Source organism: Tursiops truncatus, chromosome 3 (genome assembly GCF_011762595.2).
Source record: "Tursiops truncatus isolate mTurTru1 chromosome 3, mTurTru1.mat.Y, whole genome shotgun sequence".
Taxonomy (NCBI): Eukaryota; Metazoa; Chordata; class Mammalia; order Artiodactyla; family Delphinidae; genus Tursiops; species Tursiops truncatus.
Window position 1 is genome coordinate 116,986,621 of NC_047036.1, and position 22,330 is coordinate 117,008,950.

Here is a 22,330-nt window from a genome sequence, read left to right on the forward strand (position 1 = left end):
AAGCTTATATATTTTTGGTTTACATAATCAAAACATAATTATCATAATATAGTCTAGCCTTAGGCCTCAAACCCTTGACCACAAGATTTCCTCAAAAGATTACCTTAGGGCTTCCCTGGTGGCGCAGTGGTTGAGAGTCCGCCTGCTGATGCAGGGGTCACAGGTTCGTGCCCCGGTCCGGGAAGATCCCACATGCCGCGGAGCGGCTGGGCCCGTGAGCCATGGCCACTGAGCCTGCGCGTCCGGAGCCTGTGCTCCGCAATGCGAGAGGCCACAACAGTGAAAGGCCCGCATACCGCAAAAAAAAAAAAAAAAAAGATTACCTTAGAATTGTCTGTAGTTTCTAGATGTGCTATCAAGATATTTCCCCAAGTTCTCATTAGTTGCAGGTTATTTTCTAGTAGTTAAGCCAAGCTATTATGTAAGTCTTTATCACAGAAGTGCAGTCTTCGTGTTCTTTCTGCATGGGCAAGTGTTTTGAATAGTGCCTTGAAAATATTTACAATATATCCTACAGTTCCTGTGTTGCTGACTCCACTAGTAGCACTCACAATACCTCCTACGCTCCTGTTTATCATCCGGCAATTGTTGCCAGAGTATTAACCTTTCTTTATAGTGGACCCAGATAAAACCAAAATCATCAACAACCCCTTCGTAGGGCCACAGTTGTTCAATTGGGGGTGTTTTCCATAGGAACATCCCTATATTTCCAGATTGTGTATTGCGTTCCCAGTTTCCTGGGGCCGGAATAGGTACTTTCCATTTTGTGGTAATACTAGTAGCAGGGGGTAGTAGTTTTTCTCATTTTCCTAACCCTGGGCGCAAATCCCCCTAGTGCTGTTTCCATATATAAGCTTAACACAACCAAACAAATCAATAGAGATGTAGTCCGCCGTCCTGGCACAGTGCTGCTTTGCAGTCCTGCCTTTGATTGCATCATGACTTTGTCATGGCGCAGGGACTCCAGGATGGCTTCCAACAGAAGAGTTATGTAGGGCAAGGTCTGGAAGGGTCCTGAGTGGCAGGAGCTCCTGTTCCTGTGGAGTGAGGGTATGCCTTCCCAGTACATCAGTGTGTTCACCAACCAGGAAGCTCCCTGAGCCTCATTGTCCAGCATTTTTCGATGAGATTTCATTATGTAGGCATGATTAATTAAATCATAGGCTATGTGATTGAATTCAACTCCAGCCCTTCAATCTGCATGGTTTTTCTTTTTTTGACCGTGCTGCGTGGCATGCAAGATCTTAGTTCCATGGCCGGGGATCAAAACTGTGCCCCCTGCAGTGGAAGCACAGAGTCTTAAGGACCGGACCACCAGGGAAGTCCCTGCATGGTTGTTTATTTCTAGTGAGTAACCTCTTCCATCCTAGAGCTACCTAGGAGCCCTGCCAGAAGTCACCTCATTAGTATAACAGAGAGACTCCTATTGCTCCGGAAATTCCAAAGGTTTTTGAAGCTTTGTGCCAGTAACCGAAGACAAAGGCCAGATAAGTTCTTTGTTATATCACAAGCCACTCTCTGGTTTTTCACCAAGGATCCCTTATAGCCAAAAGAATCATACCTGTCTAATCATCTACATTTGGTGTACGTCTATATAACAGGTAGAGCAATAGTAACAAGATGAATATGCCTAACATCTGGAGGAATCAGTGTGGGGTAGGCATAGGAGGCTTGTATTTTCCCATACATTTGACTATCAATATTAATACTGTAGTCTTACCAACAATGCCAGTGTTATATCTCGTTGTGTAGCTGTTACATGAAAAATAAGAGTAATTAGTTCAGTCCATCATTATAATTTACGATCAAAACGTCTCCCACGGCAAGGCCACCCAGGTTTGCAGTCTTCTCCTATATCTCATCAGGTTCCAAAGCAAAAGTGGTCTCAGGATTAGATGGTTTCACCCTGAGACATCTGGTATAACTGAACTAAGGGACATACCATCTTTTTCTCTGAGCCTCTTTTGAAGCATTTGTTGTAATACTGGATTTCCTTCATTGCATAACCTATTTATTCGTTCCTTCACTCTCAGCTTCTGTTCCTCCTTCTAAAGTTCATACGGATTTCAACAGATGCTGAATAGTCAGAACAATCTTATAAAAGAAGAACAAAGTTGGAGGACTCACACTTCCTGATTTCAAAACTTATTGTGAAGCTATAGTAACCAAGACACTGTGGTACTGGCATAAGAACAAACATAGAGATCTGTGAGAGAGCAGAGCAGTAAGGGTCCAGAAATAAACTCATGTTTCTATGGACAGCTGATTTGACAAGGACATCAAGAACATTCAATGAGGAAAGATTAATCTTTTTAACTAATGGCACTGGGACACCTGGACATCCAGATACCGATGAATGGAGTTGGACCCTTACCTCAGACCATATACAAAAATTAACTCAAATCGATCAATTTCCCAAACTTAAGAGCTAAAACTATAAAACTCATAGAAGAAAATACAGAAACTAATCCTCATGGCCTTTAATCTGGCAATGAGTTCTTAGATATGATACCAAAAGCAAGCACAACAGAAGAAAACATGATAAACTGAATTTCATCAAAGTTAAAAACTTTTGTGCATCAAAAGACATTATCAAAAATATGAAAAGGCAGCCTACAACATGGGAGAAAATATTTGCAAATTATATACCTGATGATGATCTACTATCCAGGATATATAGAGAGCTCCTACAACTCAGCAACAAAAAGACAAACAACTCAAGTAAAAAATGAGGGAAAGACTTGAATAGCCATTTCTCCAAAGAACATATACACAGTGCATAAAAAGATGCTCAATGTCATTATACATTAGTGAAATGCAAAAAGACAAACAACAATTAATAACTAGGAAAAAAAATTTGAATAGATAGTTCTCCAAAGAAGCTATACGAATGGCCAACAAGCATGTGAAAAGATGCTCAAAATCCTTGGTCATTAAAGAAATGCAAATCAAAAACATAATGAGGTACCACTTCTTACTCACTAGTATGGCTCTAATAAAAAGAAAAAAATGGGCTCTGATTCAGTTGATACACACAACTGAAAATACAAACTTTCAGGGCATGTATTGCTTTTTTTAATATACATTTATTTATTTGTTTGTTTTTATTTTTGGCTATGTTGTGTCGTCGTTGCTGTGCACAGGCTTTCTCTAGTTGCGGCGAGCGGGGGCTACTCTTCCTTGTGGTGGGCAGGCTTCTCATTGTAGTGGCTTCTCTTGTTGCAGAGAATGGGCTCTAGGTACACAGACTTCAGTAGTTGTGGCACGTGGGCTCAGTAGTTGTGGCTTATGGGCTCTAGAGCTCAGGTTCTGTAGTTGTGGTGCCCGGGCTTAGTTGTTCCGTGCCATGTGGGATCTTCCCGGGCCAGGGCTCGAACCCATGTCCCTTGCATTGGCAGGCGGATTCTTAACCACTGAGCCACCAGGGAAGCCCCAGGGCACGTATTGCTTTAAATGCATAATGCTGCCAGACCAGATGCATTGAAAAAAAACAAAACCACCTCCTTTCTATAGCCATTGAAACAAAGTTTACTGTTCTGTTTTAACAAGTTTGTATTGTATTTTGCATTCACACACATCTGCTTATTTAAAAAATGACATCCTTTTGGTAGTAATCGTTCAGCACAAGTAGGTATTACAGCTTGATGTTTGTGTGTTCTAATTCTCAGTGTTCTTTGATTCCAGGTCTTATAGAGCAGTTAAGGCAACTTTCATGGCATTTTTGAAATGTATTGTAAAATAAAAAGAGGTAACGTAATTAAAAAGAAAACCGTTGGTGAGAAAGTGGATAAATAAGAACGCTCATACATTTTTTAAAATTAATTAATGTATTTTTGGCTGCGTTGGGTCTTCGTTGCTGCGCTCTGGCTTTCTCTAGTTGCGGCAAACCGGGGCTACTCTTAATTGTGGAGCATGGGCTTCTCATTGCAGTGGCTTCTCTTGTTGCGGAGCACGGGCTCTAGGCACGTGAGCTTCAGTAATTGTGGCACAGGGGCTCAGTAGTTGTGGCTCGCGGGCTGTAGAGGGCAGGGTTAGCAGTTGTGGCGCACAGGCTTAGTTGCTCCGCGGCATGTGGGATCTTCCCAGACCAGGGCTCGAACCCGTGTTCCCTGCACTGGCAGGCAGATTCTTAACCACTGCACCACCAGGGAAGTCCACACCCTCATCCATTGCTGATGGGAATGTAATATGGTGCAGCCGCTGTGGAAAAGAGTTTGGAGGTTCTTCAAAACATTAAACATATAATTACCATATGATCCAGCAAAACTTCTCCTAGGTATATATGCAAAAGAACTGAAAAGGGGTACATAAACAGATCTGTGTACTAAAATGTTCATAGTAGCATCATTCACAATAGCCAAATCTGTCCATCGATAGATGAATTAATAAACAAAATGTAGTTTATAATACAATGGCGTATCATACAGCCATAAAAAGCAATGAAGTACTGACACATGCTACAACATAGATGAACCTTGAAAACATTATACTAAGTTAAATAAACCAGACACAAATACTGTATGATCCCACTTATATTCAATATGTAGAATAGGCAAATTCATAGAGACAGAAAGTAGATTAGATGTTCCCAGGCTCTAGGGGAAGGGAAGTGGAGAGTATTTGCTTAACGGGTACAGAGTTTCTCTTGGGGTGACAAAAAAATTCTGGAAATTGTGGTGATGGTTGCACAATACTGTGAATGTAATTAATACCACTGTACCTTACACTTAAGAATGGTTAAAATGGCAAACTTTACTATATATATATATTTTTTACCAGAATAAAGAGAAAATATATATATCTTATTCCTATCTGCATACAATCATGCTGTTTCCCTCATCTTAATGAAGATTATCTTATGAACGTAACATCAATCATACTCCATGGTGAAAGACAAAACTTTCTAAGATCAGGAACAAGACAGGGATGCCCACTTTTGTCACTTCTATTTAACATAGTACTGGAGATCCTAGCCAAAGAAGTTAGGCAGGAAAAAGAAACAAAAGACATCCAAACTGGAAAGGAAGAAGTAAAATTGTCTTTGTTCACAGATGACATGATCTTATATGTAGAAAATCCTGAAGATTCCACACAAAAAAACCTGTTAGAACTGATAAACAAATTCAGCAAAGTTGAAGCATACAAAACCAACAAACAAAATCCAGTGAGTTTTGTAAAAAAATAAACAGAAACCTCAATTAAATAGACTTGGGAGACCAGAAGGGACTGCTTCATGCCCTGAGACCTTAGCAGAGCCCAACAGGAAGAAGAAAGACTCCTTTTTTACTGGCAAGGAGCCCTCCCACCTTCCTTTTCCTCTGTATAAAAGTGTTCTCCTACCTTTGCCATACAGAAACTTGCATGTATTGATAGCTCGCCGTGGTTGCAGACCCCTGAATTGCAATTCTCTGCTGATCCCAAAGAAACCTGTCTTTGCAGGAGAACTATCTGGCAGTCTATTTGTTTCAGTCCAGCAGTTTCTATGCACTAACAATGAACAGTCTGGAAAGGAAATTAAGAAAAACAATTCCATTTACAATAGCATCAAAAAATAAAATAAAGTACTTAGAAATTAACTGAAGAGATGAAAGACTTACAATGAAAACTACAAAAATTGCTGAAAGAATTAAAGAAGACACAAGTAAATGGAAAATCATCCCATATTCATGGATCGGAAGGATCCGATTATTATTATTAGGATAATAATTATTAATAATTATTAATAATTAAATAATAATTATTAATTATTATTAATAATTATTAATAATTAAAATAATTATTATTAGGATATCAACACTCCCCAAGGCAAGCTACAGATTTAATTAAATCCCTGTCAAAATCTAATGGCATTTTTTGCAGAAATAGAAAAATCCATCCTAAGATTCATATGGAATCTCAAGGGACCCCAAAGAGCCAAAACAATCTTGAAAAAAAGAATAAAATTGGAGATCTCACACTTCGTGATTTCATAACCTATTACAAACCTACGGTAACCACAACAGTGTGGTACTGGCATAAAAACAGATATATGGGGCTTCCCTGGTGGCGCAGTGGTTGAGAGTCCGCCTGCTGATGCAGAGGACGCGGGTTCGTGCCCCGGTCCGGGAACATCCCACGTGTCGCGGAGCGGCTGGGCCCGTGAGCCATGGCCGCTGAGCCTGCGCGTCCGGAGCCTGTGCTCCGCAACGGAAGAGGCCACAGCAGTGAGAGAGGCCCGCGTACCGCAAAAAAAAAAAAAAACAAAAAAAAAAAACAGATATATGGACCAATAGAATTGAATAGACAGCCCAGAAATAAAACCTCACATATATGGTCAAATGATTTTCGACAAGGATGCCAAGACCATTTAATGTCTTTTCAAAAAATGGTATTGGGAAAACTGTCTATCCACATGCAAAAGTGTTGGGAGGCAGAGATATTGAATAATATCTACCGAACTGAGAAAGAACCTTGAGACCAAAAAACAAAGCAGGCAACTCCATAAAGTGCAATTTTGAAGTTTATTGTGCGTACTGACATACAGCCATATTACATAATGCGTATTGTGAACTTACATACAGCTAGGATCCAGAGGCATTCACAGCGGCGCTCTGCGAAGGGGATACCTTGGATTTAAAGGGACCAAAGCGAAAAACAGAATTTGACTACCAAGTAAGATGCACATCTGCATCCAAGGGAACCGGGGCTTTTTCCTCCTGGGGGGGGTCTCATGACCATTAACCATCTGTGTCAAAAAAGGCATTCTTCCAGTTTTCATATCACATGAAGGCAAGAGTAAAAGTTGTTAGGAAAGTAATCTGGCTTGGGTGCACTCCTTGTGAGTAGACTAAAGCTCAGTTGTGCAGAAAGGGGAGGGGCAAGACTGTGGGCCTAAGATGGAGGTGACAAAATGGAGTCAGTGTGGTTCACATAGATTGGCAGTTTATTTAGCTGCCCCTATGACTCTTTGAGCCCATGGTCTGATAACCTGTGTAACTCTCCCATCAATGTTAATTTGCATTCTCCATTCCTATCTGTGTGGTTCTGGACACTGGAGGGAGGCAGCCTGGAGGGCTATGTTTACATGCCTCCTCCCACTCCTCTTGAGGTCCCCCTGGAGGCAGATACCTAGATCTCTGCTGGGTGTGGCTGCCTCCTTGATGTAATGAAGAAGGGACCCTTAGAAGGAACAGTACCTCTTGGCTGCTTGGCTGATGTCCTGGGTCGCTGAGATAATGTGGTTCAGAGGACGTATACTATTAATTGCCCTGTGCAGGGGTCTGCGAAGCTGTGAAGGGTCTAAGGTGTTATCCTGTTTGCAAATCAAAGAACGAATATACACACATATACTAACATAGTCACAAGATCTCTGGTTCAGAGACAGGCTGTTAAATGACAGCATCTTCTATCAGTTCCCCAACCCCAAACTCCCCATTACATGACACAGCGAAAGCCAGTGTACCTGTGTGTGCAGAGGGGCTGTACGCTACAGGAGAGGAACCCTGAAATTATAAAACTCAGAGCTTATGTAGAACAAGTGGCATAGCTGTCTCTCCTCACTGGGGGTTGGAGGAAAAAAAGAGAGTGAAAATAAGCAAATGGCTCTGGGTTTTATTACCTTGGAAAGGGAGAAGCTGACTCTTGGAAAATGTACCAGAGAGGAAACATTCTGTATCCTCCTAGGCATGTTTACCATTCAAACATCCTTTAACAGGTGCCAGGAATCTGTTCAGAAAGCCCGCATTGGGCAGAAACCCTTGGTTCTGCCACACAGCCCTAGACAGGCGACTTTTCCCTGCCCTTTCTGCCCCTGTAGTTCTTTTCTAAGTAAGGGCAGGTATGGTTTCTAGGGAGTTAGGATGAAGAAAGTTTAAGTATAATGGATTCGCTATCCAGCAGTGTGCCCAGTAAATGTCTGTTGAGTGAATGTCATGGACCCGCTGTTTAAGATTTTAATGAAGATGGGGCAGAGGGTTGGTTGGTTGAGATGTCCTGACGAGGCTCTCCCAGAGCCAGGACAATCTGAGCCAATTAATTCCTCTCCCCCTTCTCCACTGGGCCTTAGGCAAAGTCCCCGGCTCCCTGAAGCAGTGCCAGGGCTCCTGACACCCCCATGGTCAAGGCGGAACGTGCACAGACTGGGACCACACCGGAGCTCTTCAGGTCTTCTTGGTACTCGAGGGCTCCAGGGTCCAGAAAGGGATTCCCGTCCAGTGTCAGGTTATTTACCTCGGGCAGCTCGTCTGGCCGCGGCGCCCTGCTTAACCTGTTGCAGCTGAGATCAAGCACGCTGAGCTTGGGCGGCAGTCCTTTAGGCACTTGCTCCAGCCCCGCGAACGACAAGTTGAGAGAGCTCAGTGCGCTGGGCCAGGCACACGAGGTAGCGCCCGGGGCGGTGGCGCGCAGCGAGTTGTGGCTGAGGTCTAGTCGGTGGGGTTGCACACTCGCCGCCGCCAGCGCAGCGCACACGCTGCTGAGCGTCTCCATCCCCGCGTTGCGTAGCGCTAGACCTTGGAGGGCCGGGAACTTGTGCGGACAGAGAGCCGCAATCAGCCCGCGCTCGCCGAGTCCAGGATTGTCAGACAGGTCTAGGCTGGTGAGGGCCTGGAAGGTGGGGAGCTGTGCGCAGGCAAAGGCAAGCGAGTGTGCTTGCGCGATGTTCAGTACCCTGAGACCAGGCTTGAGCCACTGCTGCAGTTCGCCGAGCCAGGCACCTCCTGTTGCCCACGACACGTTACGGAGACTGAGGGTGGAGAGCGCAGGTCCAGTGGCTTCCAGAGGCGGCGGCGGCATCGGGCCGGTTACCTCCAGGTCCTCAAACGTCAGTTCCTTGAGCCGGGAGTAACCGAGAGCACGCAGAAGGGCGACCAGAAGCAGAGCAGGAACCTGGGCAGCGCCCAACGTGAGCCGCCGCCAGCGCAGAGCCCTGATCGTGTCAGCGTACTGCTTCGAGTCGACGTCGGCGCCCTTTAGAAACTGTTCCAGGTTGTGGCTGCCGCCACGGATCTCCACCTCGACAGCAACCATACACTGCATGGCGCTAGACCAGTCAGGCTTCGGATCCGTGAAGTTGCAGACGCAGCGGAAATCATCTTCGTCCAGCTCGCAGGGCTCTGGTGTGGCCGCAGACACACGTAGCACTGGCAGCAGGAGCAGCAGCAGACAGGGCACAAACACCTGCGAAGACAGCGGAGGTCAGGGCGGATCCTGCCGGTCCCTAAGGTTCCCCGAGTAGCCCTCCTTCGGCCCCAAGAGCATACACTCACCATGGTCGATAGGTCCTCAGAACCTCTGCCTCCCCGCCTGGCTTCTTTCCTTTACAGCGGCTCTCGTCGGCTTCCAGGCTCCACAAACTTATCTGTCCTTACCCTCTGGCAGCCTCTGAAAGTTTATGTAACCCTGGGATGTCACTCCGTTCCCTCCTCTTTGAACCCTGTCACTCCCCACATTTCCTCCTCCCAACCACCCCATCCGCTGTCCCAGGAAATTTTGCAGTGAATGATTTTGCCAGGAGAGGAGCCATAACAGGAAGTATCTTGCAAGGTGTCTAGGGCACTGTGCCTCAGGCAGTGCCCTGATGACTCAGGCGCCCCCAGCCTTGTCTGGGATGGGGAAAGGAAGATCCTCACTGCCTCAGGCCAGGACTCTCACGTCCCCTGCCTATAGCCCAGTGACTCAACCCCGGTAGTTCCTTAATTTTCCCTAGTCTTGGTAATTACTGTTAACCTCCTGTCACCCAAGTCCAACTCCCTGAATATCCTAAGGTATTTAACTGGATATTTTGTGGACGAGATTGCAAACTTCATCTATTGACTCCAAGGGCTAGAATTAGGTTCAAGAGAAGAAAGTTGGTCTGAGGAATAGCTCCCCCGCCCTCCTTTTTTTTTGCTGACTTGTTCTTTAAATTTGTTTATTAAGAAATAACAGCTTTTTTTTTTTGGCCGCATGACATGTGGCATCTTAGTTCCCCGACCAGGGATCAAACCCGTTCCCCCTGCATTGGAAGAGCAGAGTCTTAACCACTGGACCGCCAGGGAAGTCCCCTCACAATTTTTTAAAGTGATAGCTTTCTTAAAAGTAGAGAAGTCTATGTGTTTAACAGAGACACATTGGCCAAGTCCCTCGCTCTCTTAGTTTCCACTTCCCCACCCTGAAATTTGAGAAATGAGATATTCCTAAATATAATTTTCCCACTTGTACCTAGCTATCTCCTGCCCTTTCCCCAGGACAATTCCTATGCCCTAGGAATGAAAAGCTGGACCTATGTTGAATGAGGATTAATTAGTAACTCAACTGCTTTGTTAAGAAAAAAAAGCAAGTGTCCCAGAGGGTGGGAATTGTTACCAAACCAGGTTTGTTTGCCCAACAGGCAGTAAGCCAAACACTGAGACGAGATGCTTTGGTTTGTAGCAGAGAAAGAGTTTATTCACAAGGCATCTAAGTGAGGAGCAGGGAGAACAAGTCTCAGATTCACCTCCCTGAAGGCAAGGGGCTTGGGATATTTATGGGTGAAGGGTATAGGGTGGTTGGAGGTACAGGGGAAGGTGATTGGGGACAGGAAAAAGGTGAGGTAATCAGTATTCTGCTCAGGTGTATCTGAGTTACATCCTTCTTCATGGGATGCATGTTCAGAAAGTGGTGGCATTAGCATGATCTGAGGGTGAAGTTTTGGCCTTCTGTTGTCAAAAGGCCATCCATCCAACACTCGCACAGGCCCAGTTGGAGGGTCAGTGGTTCCAAGCAGTCTTAATCAGCTGGAACACAACCTGGCAAGAGCTGACTCTAAGTTCCTGAAAATCAACTTAAGGAACTGTTACTATAGCAACCCATATGTCAGAGGTGTTATCCACAGAGGGGCAGTTAAAGGAGTCTTGTGACATATTGTGTAAGCTACATGAGGGTATGCAATTTGCAGGAACAATTAAGGCAAGCTTGATAGGTGAAGGCAGGTTACACGATATTATTTATTAAGCAAGTTACAGTTCAAGGGATCTAATTGATGACTGCCCTCAATTTTAGAAGGGCTATGCTTTTAAAACAGCCCTCACAAGTCTGAACTTCTGGATTTCTGGCCAAAGAGCTACATGAAAAACATTTGAATTCTCACTTCCCTTTTTCCAGAAGTAGCTCCATCTGTCCACAATCCAAACAAGGAAGCCCCATTGGACCACACTGCTCCCTGTGTGTCCTGTTGGGCATGTTCTAATACCCTAAGCCATGCCTAAAGGCCAGACCATGTCACTGGGACATCCCTGAGGACCAAGATACGAGTATAGTTCAGTGTGAAATACACTGACTCTGCAGTCAGACAAAAAGGCTTGGAATCCCAGCTCTACGGCTAAGGTTGTAACAATAACCCTTCATTGTTATTTTCTTCATCAGAGTCTCTGCATTCAGAAGACTCAGGCCACTGAAGCCTGGCTCCTCAGGAAATTCCATCACCTTAACAACAAGAACCTACTGTATAGCACACGAACTATATTCAGTATCTTATAATAACCTATAATGGAAAAGAATCTGAAAAAGAATATATATATCTACCAGGTTGGCCAAAAAGTGCCTTTGGTTTTTAAGTAAAAATAAAAGACACATTTTTTCATTTTCACCAAGAACTTTATGAACAACATATTCACCCTTTTGTTCCACTACCTTCTGCCATTTTTCAGGCAACTTCATAATTCTATCTTCCCAAAACTTTTTATTTTTTGAGCAAAGAACTGTTCCAGGTGCCTTTTACATTCCTCCAGGGAACTGAAATTTTTTCCATTAAGAGAATTTTGTAAAGACCGAAATAAATGGAAATCCGAAGGTGAATGTGTGGTGAATATGGAGGATGAATCAGAACTTCCCAGCCAAACTGTAACAGTTTTTGTCTGGTCATCAAAGAAATATGCGGTCTTGCGTTATCCTCATGGAAGATTATGCGTTTTCTGTTGACTAGTTCCGGATGCTTTTTGTCGAGTGCTGCTTTCAGTTGGTCTAATTGGGAGCAGTACTTGTTGGAATTAATCGTTTGGTTTCCCGGAAGGAGCTCATAATAGAGGACTCCCTTCCAATCCCACCATATACACAACATCACCTTCTTTGGATGAAGACCGTCCTTTGGTGTGGTTGGTGGTGTTCATTTCGCTTGACCCACGATCTCTTCCATTCCACGTTATTGTACAGTATCTGTAAACCCACCTAACATGATTCAAAATGGAGTAATACCTGTCAAGGACACCTATTAAGTCTCTTTCAGACACCCGAGACCTGGAAAATTACTGAAGACTGCAAGTCTATTCTCCGAAAAACCACATCCTATAGACACACAGCCAGCCCCGGTACTGCTGTGGACCAGAATATACATGAACCCACCTCCTTTTCCTGCATCTTGCCCTTTGAAGCCTAATAAAAGATTCAAACCCCACCCTTTGGGGCCAATGCCACCCTATGTGTCTGGCCCCTTTCCTCCCTTGGAAAGTGGAGGAATAAAAACTTTCTTTTCTTCCGTTGTTAATATTTCTGTGAATTCTTTCACAACCCATGTCGGCTCACCTAACAGTATCCACTTTTCATCGCCCATCACAATTTGTTTTAAAAATGGAACGTTTTCATTACGTTTAAGTAGAGAATTGCATGCGGAAATATGGTCAAGAAGTTTCTTTTCCCTCCGCTTAACTTATGTGGAACCCAAACATCAAAGTGATTAACGTAACCAAGCTGGTGCAAATGATTTTCAACGCTTGAGTTGGGTATTTTGAGTATGTCGGCTATCTCCCGCGTGGTATAAAGTTGATTGTCTTTAATTAATGTCTCGATTTGATCGCTATCAACTTCAACTGGTTTACCCGACTGTGGAGCATTGTCCAGTGAGAAATCTCCAGCATGAAACTTCGCACACCACTTTTGACGTGTTCGATCAGTCACAGCACCTTCTCCATACACTGCTCAAATCTTGTTTTGCGTTTCGGTTGCGTTTTTAACCTTTCCTAAAATAATAAAGCATAATATGCCAAAAATGTTGCTTTTTTCCTTCCATCTTCAATATTAAAATGGCTACACAAAAATTCACCAATTTCGATAACTCTTTTTTAAAATGCATGCTGATATGACAGCTGTCACATACAATCTAACAAAATCATTTTGAATGAAGTTAAAGACAACTAAGTGCTACTAGAGCCATCTTACGGAAAAAAACGAACGAACCTTTTGGCCAACCCAATATATATACTACACAACATTGTAAGTTAACTATACTTCAATTTTTTAAAAATGGTTAAAAAATTCCATCACCTTAGGGGAGACACTCTGCATGAGGGGTCCAAGCTAAGAGGGGCAATAATGTTTCTGCAAAGGTCCCCAACTAACATCTTGATTCAAAAAATATCTATCGTTTGTCTAAACCAAGTGCCAGCGCTAAATGCCAAGCCCTGGGATGCTGATGTGACCATCACATGGTTCCTCAAGTACTCTAGTAGGTGCGGGAGGCAAATGCAGATGCAGAACTACAGTCCATAGTGAAGAGGACTCTTACAGAGGAGACAAGGACTTGGAGGAGCTCTAGAGAAAGGAACAGCTAGCCTTGTAGTAGAGAGAACATGGGGCTGTTTCTTACAGGATTAACAGAATCGCCAGGCAGATAAGTGCAAAAAACAAAAACAAACAAACAAACAAAAACCCCAAATAAAAAACAGCTTGGGCAGCTGTAACTATTTGAGCAGACACTCTGGGCAGAGCACAGATTTTTCCTGGGAACTTGCCTTATCTTCCCAACCAGGAGAAAGATGTAGGTGTTAGAAGCCAGCATGCCCCATGAGGAAGGGGACAAGACCCAGATCCTATCCCCAGCCAGAGCATGGTGCATTAATAAATGGTGCTCAGGGAATTCCTTGGTGGTCCAGTGGTTAGGGCTCTGCACTTCCACTGCAAGGGGCACGGGTTCGATTCCTGGTGGGGGAACTAAGATTCCTCAAGCTGCACGGCCAAAATAAAAAAAAAATAATAATAAAGTTAAATGAATAAATGGTGCTCAATAAGTGGCTGTCCAGAGGCTGGATGGATGCTGGACCTGAAGAGAAGATATGGAGAACAGGATGATGGTCTGCAGATATTTAACTAGATGTTTTGTGGAAGAAATCAAAGACTTCATCAATTGACTCCAAGAGGTGGAATTAAATTAAAGGGAAGGAAATGGGTTTGAAGAACAGTTCCCATTCCTGGATTTGTTCTTACTTGCACATTTGTCTAAGTAGTAGCTTGCTTTCTTTTCTTTTTTTTTTTTTTTTTGCGGTACGCGGGCCTCTCACTGTTGTGGCCTCTCCCGTTGCGGAGCACAGGCTCCGGAAGCGCAGGCTCAGCGGCCATGGTCACGGGCCCAGCCGCTCCGCGGCATGTGGGATCCTCCTGGACCGGGGCACGAACCCGTGTCCTCTGCATCGGCAGGTGGACTCTCAACCACTGCGCCACCAGGGAAGCCCTTGCGGTTCACTTTTACCCAGAACAGTGACACATAATTGAATTTGTTTCCTTTTTCTCACCTGATAAATGAGGATAATTGTCATGGCGAACATTCAATAAGGTAATGCACTTCCAGGGGTTAGCCAGCTTTCATCACTGAGAGCCGTGTTATTAGTGAAATGGCGTTCGACATCTTCCTAGAACTCGGGGTAGTTTTGAATGTTCGTTTAGAATCTGTTAGGGGTGGGTAGGTTGTGTCTGCTGAGTGGAAGGTGACGCTAGGGGCCTGGGGCTGTCCGGGTCGAGGTTGGGTTACTTCCTTTACTAGATCGGAAGCCGAAAAGCCGGAGGCCAAGGGAAGGGGCAGCTATCTGGAATTCGTTCGTCTAGAGATCCCACTCCTCCTCTAACCTTCGCTCCGCCCCGCCCCGTCCCGCCCCTCCTTCACTTCACGTCATGCCCCGCCCACTGGACCTCCCCTTCCGCTCTACGCTGCGGCTGCGCAGTCCGTACCATCGTCTAGACTCCTGGGCCCTGTTGCGTTCTCTCTGGTGCAGGTTTACTCCAGTTCCAGCATGTGGAGCCGACAGCGGGGCCGCCTCAAGCCGTTATGCTGCGGGGTGGAGGAGCTACGGTGCCGCCGGCGGGAGCGGGAGGCAGGTGCGGGCGGGCGAGGGAACACGGGAGGATGAGGGTATGGCGGTCGGAGTAGGGGTGAGGAGGCTTCCAGGGTTGGAGATGGGTTCTGGGTCCTGGGTGCCCCTCGCATGATCAAGCGGCTCCTTTGCTCCCAGCACTGCGGAAGGCACGGAGAGAGCAGCAGCTGGTCAGCAAGAGGCTGCTGAGAGACGAAGCCTTGGAGGAAGCCGAGGAGGGATGTGTGGCCATGATCTTCGGGGAAGCCGAGGTGAGGGGGCAGGGTGCTTGGTGAGATCCACACCAGGTAGCGGCAAATACCTTCTCTTGTACTCGAGGTCCGCCCCCAAACCTGAACTTGGTCCCTTCAATACCTCCTTCCGTCTAGTGGGCCAAGCCGGAAACCAGGGAATCATCCTCGACAACTCTATCCCTCATCCCCACATCAATACATCATCAAGTCCTAGCTCCCCCCCCCCCCACTTTTTTTTTAACCTCCTAAAGAGCTGTGGAGTCTTTTAAATGGCGTTGCCATCACGATCGCCACCACCCTCTTTTCTGAATACTTAACAGCAGCCTCCTAACAGGTCATCTGCAGAAATTTTGCCTCCTCAAGTTAATTCTCTATACATCAGTCAGATGCGTCTTTTAAAAACACAAAGACCAAAATCCTTCCTGTGATCTACACAGTCCAGCATGGTCTAACCTCTGCTACTTCCAACCTTATCAGTTCACTCATTTCAGACAAATTGTCCTCTTTTCAGTTCTTGGAACAATATACCAGGCTCTTTCCTGTCTCAAGGCCTTTGCATTTGCTGCATCTAAAGTGGGTCTGCAGAGTATTAATCATACTAATTGTTTGCTTGTTACCGTTTCTCCAACTAGACTAAAAGGAAACTGGACCTTATCTTATTTGTCATCATTGAAAACTCAGATGCCTATACAGTATCTGGCATATAGTAGATGCTCAGTATTTATGGAATAAGTGAACGAAAGAATTTCTTTTAGCTCATTTATTCATTCAGCAAGCATTGGGTATCCCCTGTTTATATTATGTTTACATATATAGTTTACTTATATATATATATATAAGTATAAAGTACTTATACCTAGGTTATACCATTTATTCATTGTGTGCTTACTTTATACCAAGGCACCTATGCTGGGTACTGAGGTACAGAAAGATGAAGAGAGAGTCCCTTTCTTTGACGTGTTCACAACCCATTGAAGGAGACAGATGTGCTCCTACCTGTCATGAAGGAAACATGAGGCACAATAGAAACCCCTGAGTCTTCCAAAGGGAGCCAGAAAGAGCTAACTTCCCAGAGGCAGTGAGAGCAGAAATCTAAAGGAAGTGGAGGACCTGGGGAGGGTATTCCAGGCAGAAAGAATAGATTATGCGAAAGCTTGGAAGCATTAAAAAACACGTCATGTGATGCGCAGTGTTGTTGCAGTGTCGGTTGCATGGGGAGAGTCGCTAGAGGGATAGGTTGTGTCAGGCTGAGAGGTTTAAATGTTATCCTTGAAATAACACAGTAAAAAGGCAGAGTAGATGTTATGCTCTTTTCTCAGGTGAGAAACTGGGGTTTAGTCCCCTGTAGCGTAAGTGGCAGGGCTTGTATTAAACCCAGTTCTGATTCCCTCTTCTGTCCACTCTACTGCAAGGTTGACACTTATTGGCCATATTACTGTGAATGATGAGTTCTAGGAATAGTGCCATATTGAAGGGCTCACAGCTGAAGTGGGCAGAGCAGAACTCATGCCTTGCTTTCTGGCAACTATATGTTGCCATCTCTCTTCTCCCTGCCCTGGGCTCCAGATCCAGCAGTTCCTGCAGTTAGCCCAGCGGGGGACAGAGGAAAAGGAGAGAGAGGGGGCTCTGGTCAGCCTTCGGCGAGGCTTGCAGCGCCCTGAGACGCAACAGACCTTCATCAGGTCAGTGCAGGTGGTGTGAGTGTGTGGCTGGGTCTCTGAGGGGTGGACAGGAGTGTGGGGGGGATGGGCCACTGGCTGAGCAGGGCTCTGGTGCTCACTCATGTAGGCTGGAGGGCAGCATTCGGACCCTAGTCGGGCTCCTGACCAGCAACCAGGCCCTGCTGCAGCTTGAGGCGGCTCGGTGCCTTCATGAGCTCTCTCACTCTGAGCAGTCTGCAGTAGTTGAGGCCTGCCTGCCAGCCACTTCCTACCTTCTCACCTACCTCTCCGGTCACAGCTCAGACTTTATAGTAAGCCCTGCCCCTTCCTACCTTGTTCTTTGTTTGGATTTAAAAATTGTGCTTTTGGGTCCAGTTTGAGCTGGCAGGTAGGCAAAAGAGGAAAACCTGTTTCTCCTGATGCCCCCAGCCATACACACACCCATCATCTCCCATTCCCCTGTGCCCCGATCCTCAAGGACAGGTATGCTCCAGCTTCCCCACTCCCACCCCTACCCCACCCTGGCCTGAGACAGGCCAAGCCCAGTGCTTTTGTTGTCCTGCTCTCAGGAGCTCTGTCTGTATACACTGGGTAACCTGATTGTGGAGAGTGAGGCTGTGAGAAGGCAGCTCCTGCCACAGGGCATTGTTCCGGCCTTGGCTGCCTGCATCCAGGTAAGTGTCCACCTCCTTGCTTCCTCTCTGGGCACCCCTCCCTTCACGTCTCTCCACATGCCCCACCTGCTTTGAGTAGGCAGCTCCAGCCTCTGCCCTGTGCTAAGGGGTTGAAAGTCTCAGGAAATCTTATGGCCTAGGTTCCAGAGTCAGATCCCTACTCTGTCTGCTTCTAGTCTCCCCATCTGACTGTGCTGGAAGCTCTTGGATATGCCTTGTCCCAGCTTCTGCAGGCTAAGGAAGCTCCAGAGAAGATCATCCCGTAAGTAAAATTGAGTCTCCAGATGTGTAGGCAGGTGTGACCTACTTGGTAGTGTAGCCCCTGATGCCTGATCGAATCTTGTTTCCAAAGCTGTTGCACATTTCAACCCCATGTGCCTGACTGGGAAGAGCTTTGGGTTTGGATGCTTTCCCACCTGCTCTCAGGGTTTGGGAAGAGTGACTGGCATCTTGCCTTCTGTGGTTCCTACTCACAGCTTTGCTTCTACTGACAGCTCTGTCCTGGGCTCCACTCTCCCACAACATATGCTGCAACTGTTGCAACCTGGCCCAAAGCTGAACCTCGGAGTAGCTGTGGAGTTTGCCTGGTGCCTTCACTACATCATCTGCAGGTAATGGGCGAATTGGGGAAGTGCCACAAACCTCCCCTGGGGCTTCCTTCCATGACACTCAGGTTTTTGAACTTTGGTTTCTGGAATTGTTGTGCTGAGTTTTCCTTGTTTTATGGTCCTCTCTTCTTGGAGCTCAGGAAACCCACAGACCTAGGCCATTTGCCACCTTAAAGGTAGGATTGACCGAGTAGTGACTACTTGCTTCCTATTGCCCAGCCAGGTCAACAATGCCCTGCTCATCACCCAGGGTGCTCTGTCCACCCTGGGGCTGCTGCTGTTGGACTTGGCTGGGGCTGTCCAGAGAACTGAGGATGCAGGACTGGAGCTGGTAGGTGAAGAGGACAGGTCAACCTCTGGGTGACCTTTCTTTTTACTCAGCTCCTGCTCCAGTGTGCAGATTGCCCCTTCCTCCTTAAACCTGAACCCTAACTCGTCTTTGCAGCTGGCATGCCCTGTGCTTCGGTGTCTAAGCAACTTGCTAACAGAGGCAGCAGCAGAGGCTGTGGGAGGGCAACTGCAGCTCCGAGATGAGCGTGTTGTGGCAGCCTTATTTATCCTCCTGCAGTTCCTCCTCCAGAAACAGCCCAGCCTGCTTCCTGAGGGCCTCTGGCTCCTTAACAACCTCACTGGTAAGCACCATAATCTGCCTAGGCCTGGGCCTTTAGATACTGGGAATAATTCCTCATGGCCTGGGCTGACAAGGGTAGGATTGGGAGTGGGTTGGTTTCATGCCCCAGTTGGAGGAACTTCACCCTGACATTTTCCCTTCCAGCAAACAGTCCTAGTTTCTGCACCTCCTTGCTCTCCCTGGATCTGATTGAGCCCCTCTTGCACCTGTTGTCTGTATCTAATGTGGTGAGCGTGTTGGTAGGTATTGGGGTCACTTGAGTCCAAGGTCTGGTGGCCAAAGTGTAAACAGTGGGAGCAGCCCTGAGCCCTCAGAAGTACCCTTAGCTGAGAGCTGGCAGGTGGTGTGGTATGGATGGCTTCAGGGCCAGACCATCAGTCATAGACCAGACAGTCTAGGTGTGAGTCCCTAAACTGTAATTTACTAGTAACTAACCTTGGGCAAATCAACTAACCACCTTAGGCTTCAGTTTCCTCATTTATAATTGGGAATAGTAATCCTACCTGAGGGTGGCTGAGGGGATTACAGAATATGCATATAAAACTACTTGGCACAGTGCCTGGGCATGTGGTCAGCATTCCACAGAAGCTATCGTTAAAATCTTTGGTTTTCATCGTTTGTGGGGACTGTGTACATATATCTGTCTGCAGGTGCTCACGGTTCTGTGCAACGTTGCAGAGAAAGGTCCTGCTTACTGTCAGCGTCTGTGGCCAGGGCCCCTGCTCTCCTCCTTGCTGGACACGTTGGCCTTCTCTGACACTGAAGTAGTAGGCCAGAGTTTGGAGCTGCTGCAACTGCTGTTCCTCTATCAGCCAGGGGTGGGTTTCTGGCCTTAGTCCCCAATCCTTCTGTTCTGAAGCCTCTGGTCTCACCATGGCCCCTTTCCTTCCAGTAACTTTAGTCATTGCTCTGGGCCTGGCTAGCCTATGTGGGCTCCAGGTCCGAACTTCCATACTCTTGTTGGGAATGCATTCTTCCAAGAAGACGTGGGCTAACCCATAAGGCTGTGGTAATTGCGTGTTAGCACTGAGGGACCCAGTGTTGAATCCTTTTCTTCCCTGCTCTCAGGCTGCCCAGGCCTTCTTGCAGCAGTCAGGGCTGCAGGCCCTACAAAGGCATGAGGAGGTAGCACAGCTCCAGGATCGTGTGCATGCTCTCCAGCAGACAGCTCTTCATGGGTGACTTGACTTCTCAAAGTCATGTACTCCACTCCCCATCTCCCCCACTCCCCAGCTTCCTGGCCCACAGAGCCCCTTTGGGAGGTTTAGAACCATAATGACATCATGCCCTCTGCTCCCACACCTAAGCCTAAGTCAAGATCTCTGGATCCCAGCTCCTCCTGTTTTACCCAGCAATGTCCAGGCGGGAGGACCAGAGGGAACCCAGCGTGGCCTACTTAATCTGGGTCCATAGAATCTCCTTTTTTCTTGTTCGTTCTTTCTTTTTTTTTTTTCTTCAGCAGCTGGTGGCTTTTCATGGGATGGAATAAAATAAGTTTTATTTTTATATTCAGCTGCTTTGCCTCATTTGATTGCACAATAAGGGGTAGTCGGTGGAATAAGAAACAGAACATCCTGAGACAGCATTTTCAGCACAAGCTTTATAAAGAACAGAACACATTTCTCCACATTGTACTCAGTCCAGCAGAGCTCAGGCTCTGGGGCTCTTGCTCTTAATCCTCAGTGGAGGCTTCAGGCTTTGCCACGTAGCACATTCTCCAGGGCTCTGGTTACCTGATCAGCACTGAAGTTGTTCAAAGAGACATTCTTCTCTTGGCCAAATGCTGAAGAGAGAGGGAGGTGATTAAGTATCCGCTCTGCACTGTACGGGCTACCAAAGTATAATAAAAGGTCTCTGTCTTCAACTTACAGTCTTGGTAGGATAGGAAGGGTAGTAGAATTTCGGCTGATTCTGGGCGGTCATAATGGGAAGGAAAGTGTTTCAGGAACGTTTTAAGGGGCATGGTAGGCATTTATTATTAACCATTGTGAGCAGTGTATTACATGAGCCTGCCTTTTAATGGTACCCATTCAGTGGCTCCCATTGTTCATCTAAACTAAAGTTATTTGTGTCCATCTCCTTCTCTAGTCTACTGGCTTTTGGGAGGAAAACCTTTGTTCCTCCTCCAAACAATGTTTAGTGCATGGCATACTGCAGTTGTCCACTGTTATAATGGATCTGCCTTGGGTGTGACTCCCTGCCGTCCTCCAGACATTGCTAGGGTGAGATTTAGTTAAAAGCCGTGATTAAAAATACCATTATTCAGTAAGTATAAATATTTATTGTGTGTCCCTATGTGTCAGACAACATGGCTGTAATTTTCAAATTGTGGTAAAATGACACATAGGTAATATATTAATAAGTATGTGGTAAAATTGTATAGGGTAAAGGGGCAATGTTACATAACTGGCCAGGGAATGCCTTTTTGAGGAGTCTGAATTATAACAAAGAGCCAGCCATGGAAGTCTGGCAGAAGTGCAGTCTAGGAAGGGGGAACAGAGGTAGAAGCTCAACCCTGTTATACATACTAGCTGAATAACCAAAGAATCCACCCCTCATATTAATTAAGGTTAAATGAGATTTAGGCAGGAAAGCACTCAGCACAGGGCCTAGCAGTAAGTGCTCAACACAGTCATTATTTTAGATTTTTACTATTGAGATTCTCACACTCTGTCTGGACCGGCACTGGCCACACAATTTGGAAGGACCTACACTGATGGACTGGACCAGCATCCCTTCTCCCCTATCTGAAGCCTGTTGTGAATTACAAAGACGACAGCTCCTGATCCCTATGCAGGACAGGGCCCGCCTCCACATAGATGTTATTGGGACACAAAGCATCCTGTAACCCTGCGAATGTATATTTCCTTATCTGCAACGAGGTCAACAGCAAGTCCGAATTCAGTTCCTGAACAGGTTTCTGTGTGACCTTGGGCGGCCCTTTCTTTTCTCGAACCCTTGTTCCTCCACCGGGGTCTCAGGTCCCCGGCGTCCTCTGCTCACCGTAGCGGGCCCAAAGCTTGGGCTGCACATCGGAGCACTCGCGGATTAGGATGGGCAGGTCGGGGTTCGCCTTCTTCAGCTCCACATAGCGTTTCTCGATGAAGTCCCTGCAAGGCCGAAAAGAGCACCGTCCGTGCGGTGTGGGCGCGGGCCTCCTCAAACACCCGGGAGGTCGAGGTCGTGACCCCGGCGTCCCGAAGCCCGCCGCCTCACCGGGCCGCGCCTCACCTGACTCCCAGGCTTCCGGGCGAGCGCTGGCATAAGTGGATACGAATTTCACGGAGGCCCGATTTGGCACGGATCCCCCTACTCGCTGCAGCAGCCGCCATCTCGGCTAATACCAAATCATCCGCCCTAGACCTTCCGGCCAAGTGATCCTATCAGACCAGCCGCGGACGCTCCAGCCCCGGGATAGGTTGGCTGGCGTAAGGGGCGGGACCAAGTTT

The 22,330-nt window shown here is 46.5% G+C and overlaps 3 protein-coding genes and 1 long non-coding RNA gene across 11 annotated transcripts; 1 reads left to right on the top strand and 3 right to left on the bottom strand.

The window, feature by feature from the left end:
• Nucleotides 1-3,070: 3,070 nt before the first annotated feature.
• LOC141278330 (uncharacterized) lies at nucleotides 3,071-5,578 on the bottom strand. Its single transcript, XR_012330886.1, has 2 exons — nucleotides 5,341-5,578; nucleotides 3,071-4,200 (listed from the first exon to the last, which is right to left on the bottom strand). It is a non-coding gene; the product is annotated as an uncharacterized lncRNA (long non-coding RNA).
• Nucleotides 5,579-6,486: 908 nt separating this feature from the next.
• CD14 (CD14 molecule) lies at nucleotides 6,487-9,614 on the bottom strand. The gene is made up of 2 exons (XM_019924549.3): nucleotides 9,246-9,614; nucleotides 6,487-9,156 (listed from the first exon to the last, which is right to left on the bottom strand). Exons 1-2 carry the CDS (start codon nucleotides 9,246-9,248, stop codon nucleotides 8,041-8,043), a joined length of 1,119 nt encoding a protein of 372 aa, XP_019780108.2. The 5' UTR covers nucleotides 9,249-9,614; the 3' UTR covers nucleotides 6,487-8,040.
• Nucleotides 9,615-14,913: 5,299 nt separating this feature from the next.
• TMCO6 (transmembrane and coiled-coil domains 6) lies at nucleotides 14,914-20,393 on the top strand. 8 transcript variants are annotated; one of them, XR_004525899.2, is made up of 12 exons: nucleotides 14,914-15,078; nucleotides 15,213-15,325; nucleotides 16,874-16,989; nucleotides 17,096-17,279; nucleotides 17,538-17,642; nucleotides 17,819-17,904; nucleotides 18,137-18,253; nucleotides 18,470-18,581; nucleotides 18,696-18,882; nucleotides 19,026-19,120; nucleotides 19,560-19,699; nucleotides 19,950-20,393. XR_004525899.2 is itself a non-coding variant. In XM_033853263.2 (12 exons), exons 1-12 carry the CDS (start codon nucleotides 14,994-14,996, stop codon nucleotides 20,061-20,063), a joined length of 1,359 nt encoding a protein of 452 aa, XP_033709154.1. In that variant the 5' UTR covers nucleotides 14,914-14,993; the 3' UTR covers nucleotides 20,064-20,393. The 8 variants fall into 8 exon arrangements, 7 of the variants coding, with proteins under 7 accessions (XP_033709154.1, XP_033709155.1, XP_033709151.1 ...); XM_033853263.2 differs by having other exon boundaries at nucleotides 18,819-18,882; nucleotides 19,532-19,699; XM_033853260.2 differs by having other exon boundaries at nucleotides 14,915-15,078; nucleotides 19,532-19,699.
• A 70-nt stretch (nucleotides 20,394-20,463) lies between these two features.
• On the bottom strand, nucleotides 20,464-22,267 carry NDUFA2 (NADH:ubiquinone oxidoreductase subunit A2). The gene is made up of 3 exons (XM_004321978.4): nucleotides 22,113-22,267; nucleotides 21,885-21,991; nucleotides 20,464-20,664 (listed from the first exon to the last, which is right to left on the bottom strand). The coding sequence occupies exons 1-3, from the start codon at nucleotides 22,211-22,213 to the stop codon at nucleotides 20,573-20,575; spliced, it is 300 nt and encodes a 99-aa protein (XP_004322026.1). The 5' UTR covers nucleotides 22,214-22,267; the 3' UTR covers nucleotides 20,464-20,572.
• Between the last annotated feature and the right edge of the window lie 63 nt (nucleotides 22,268-22,330).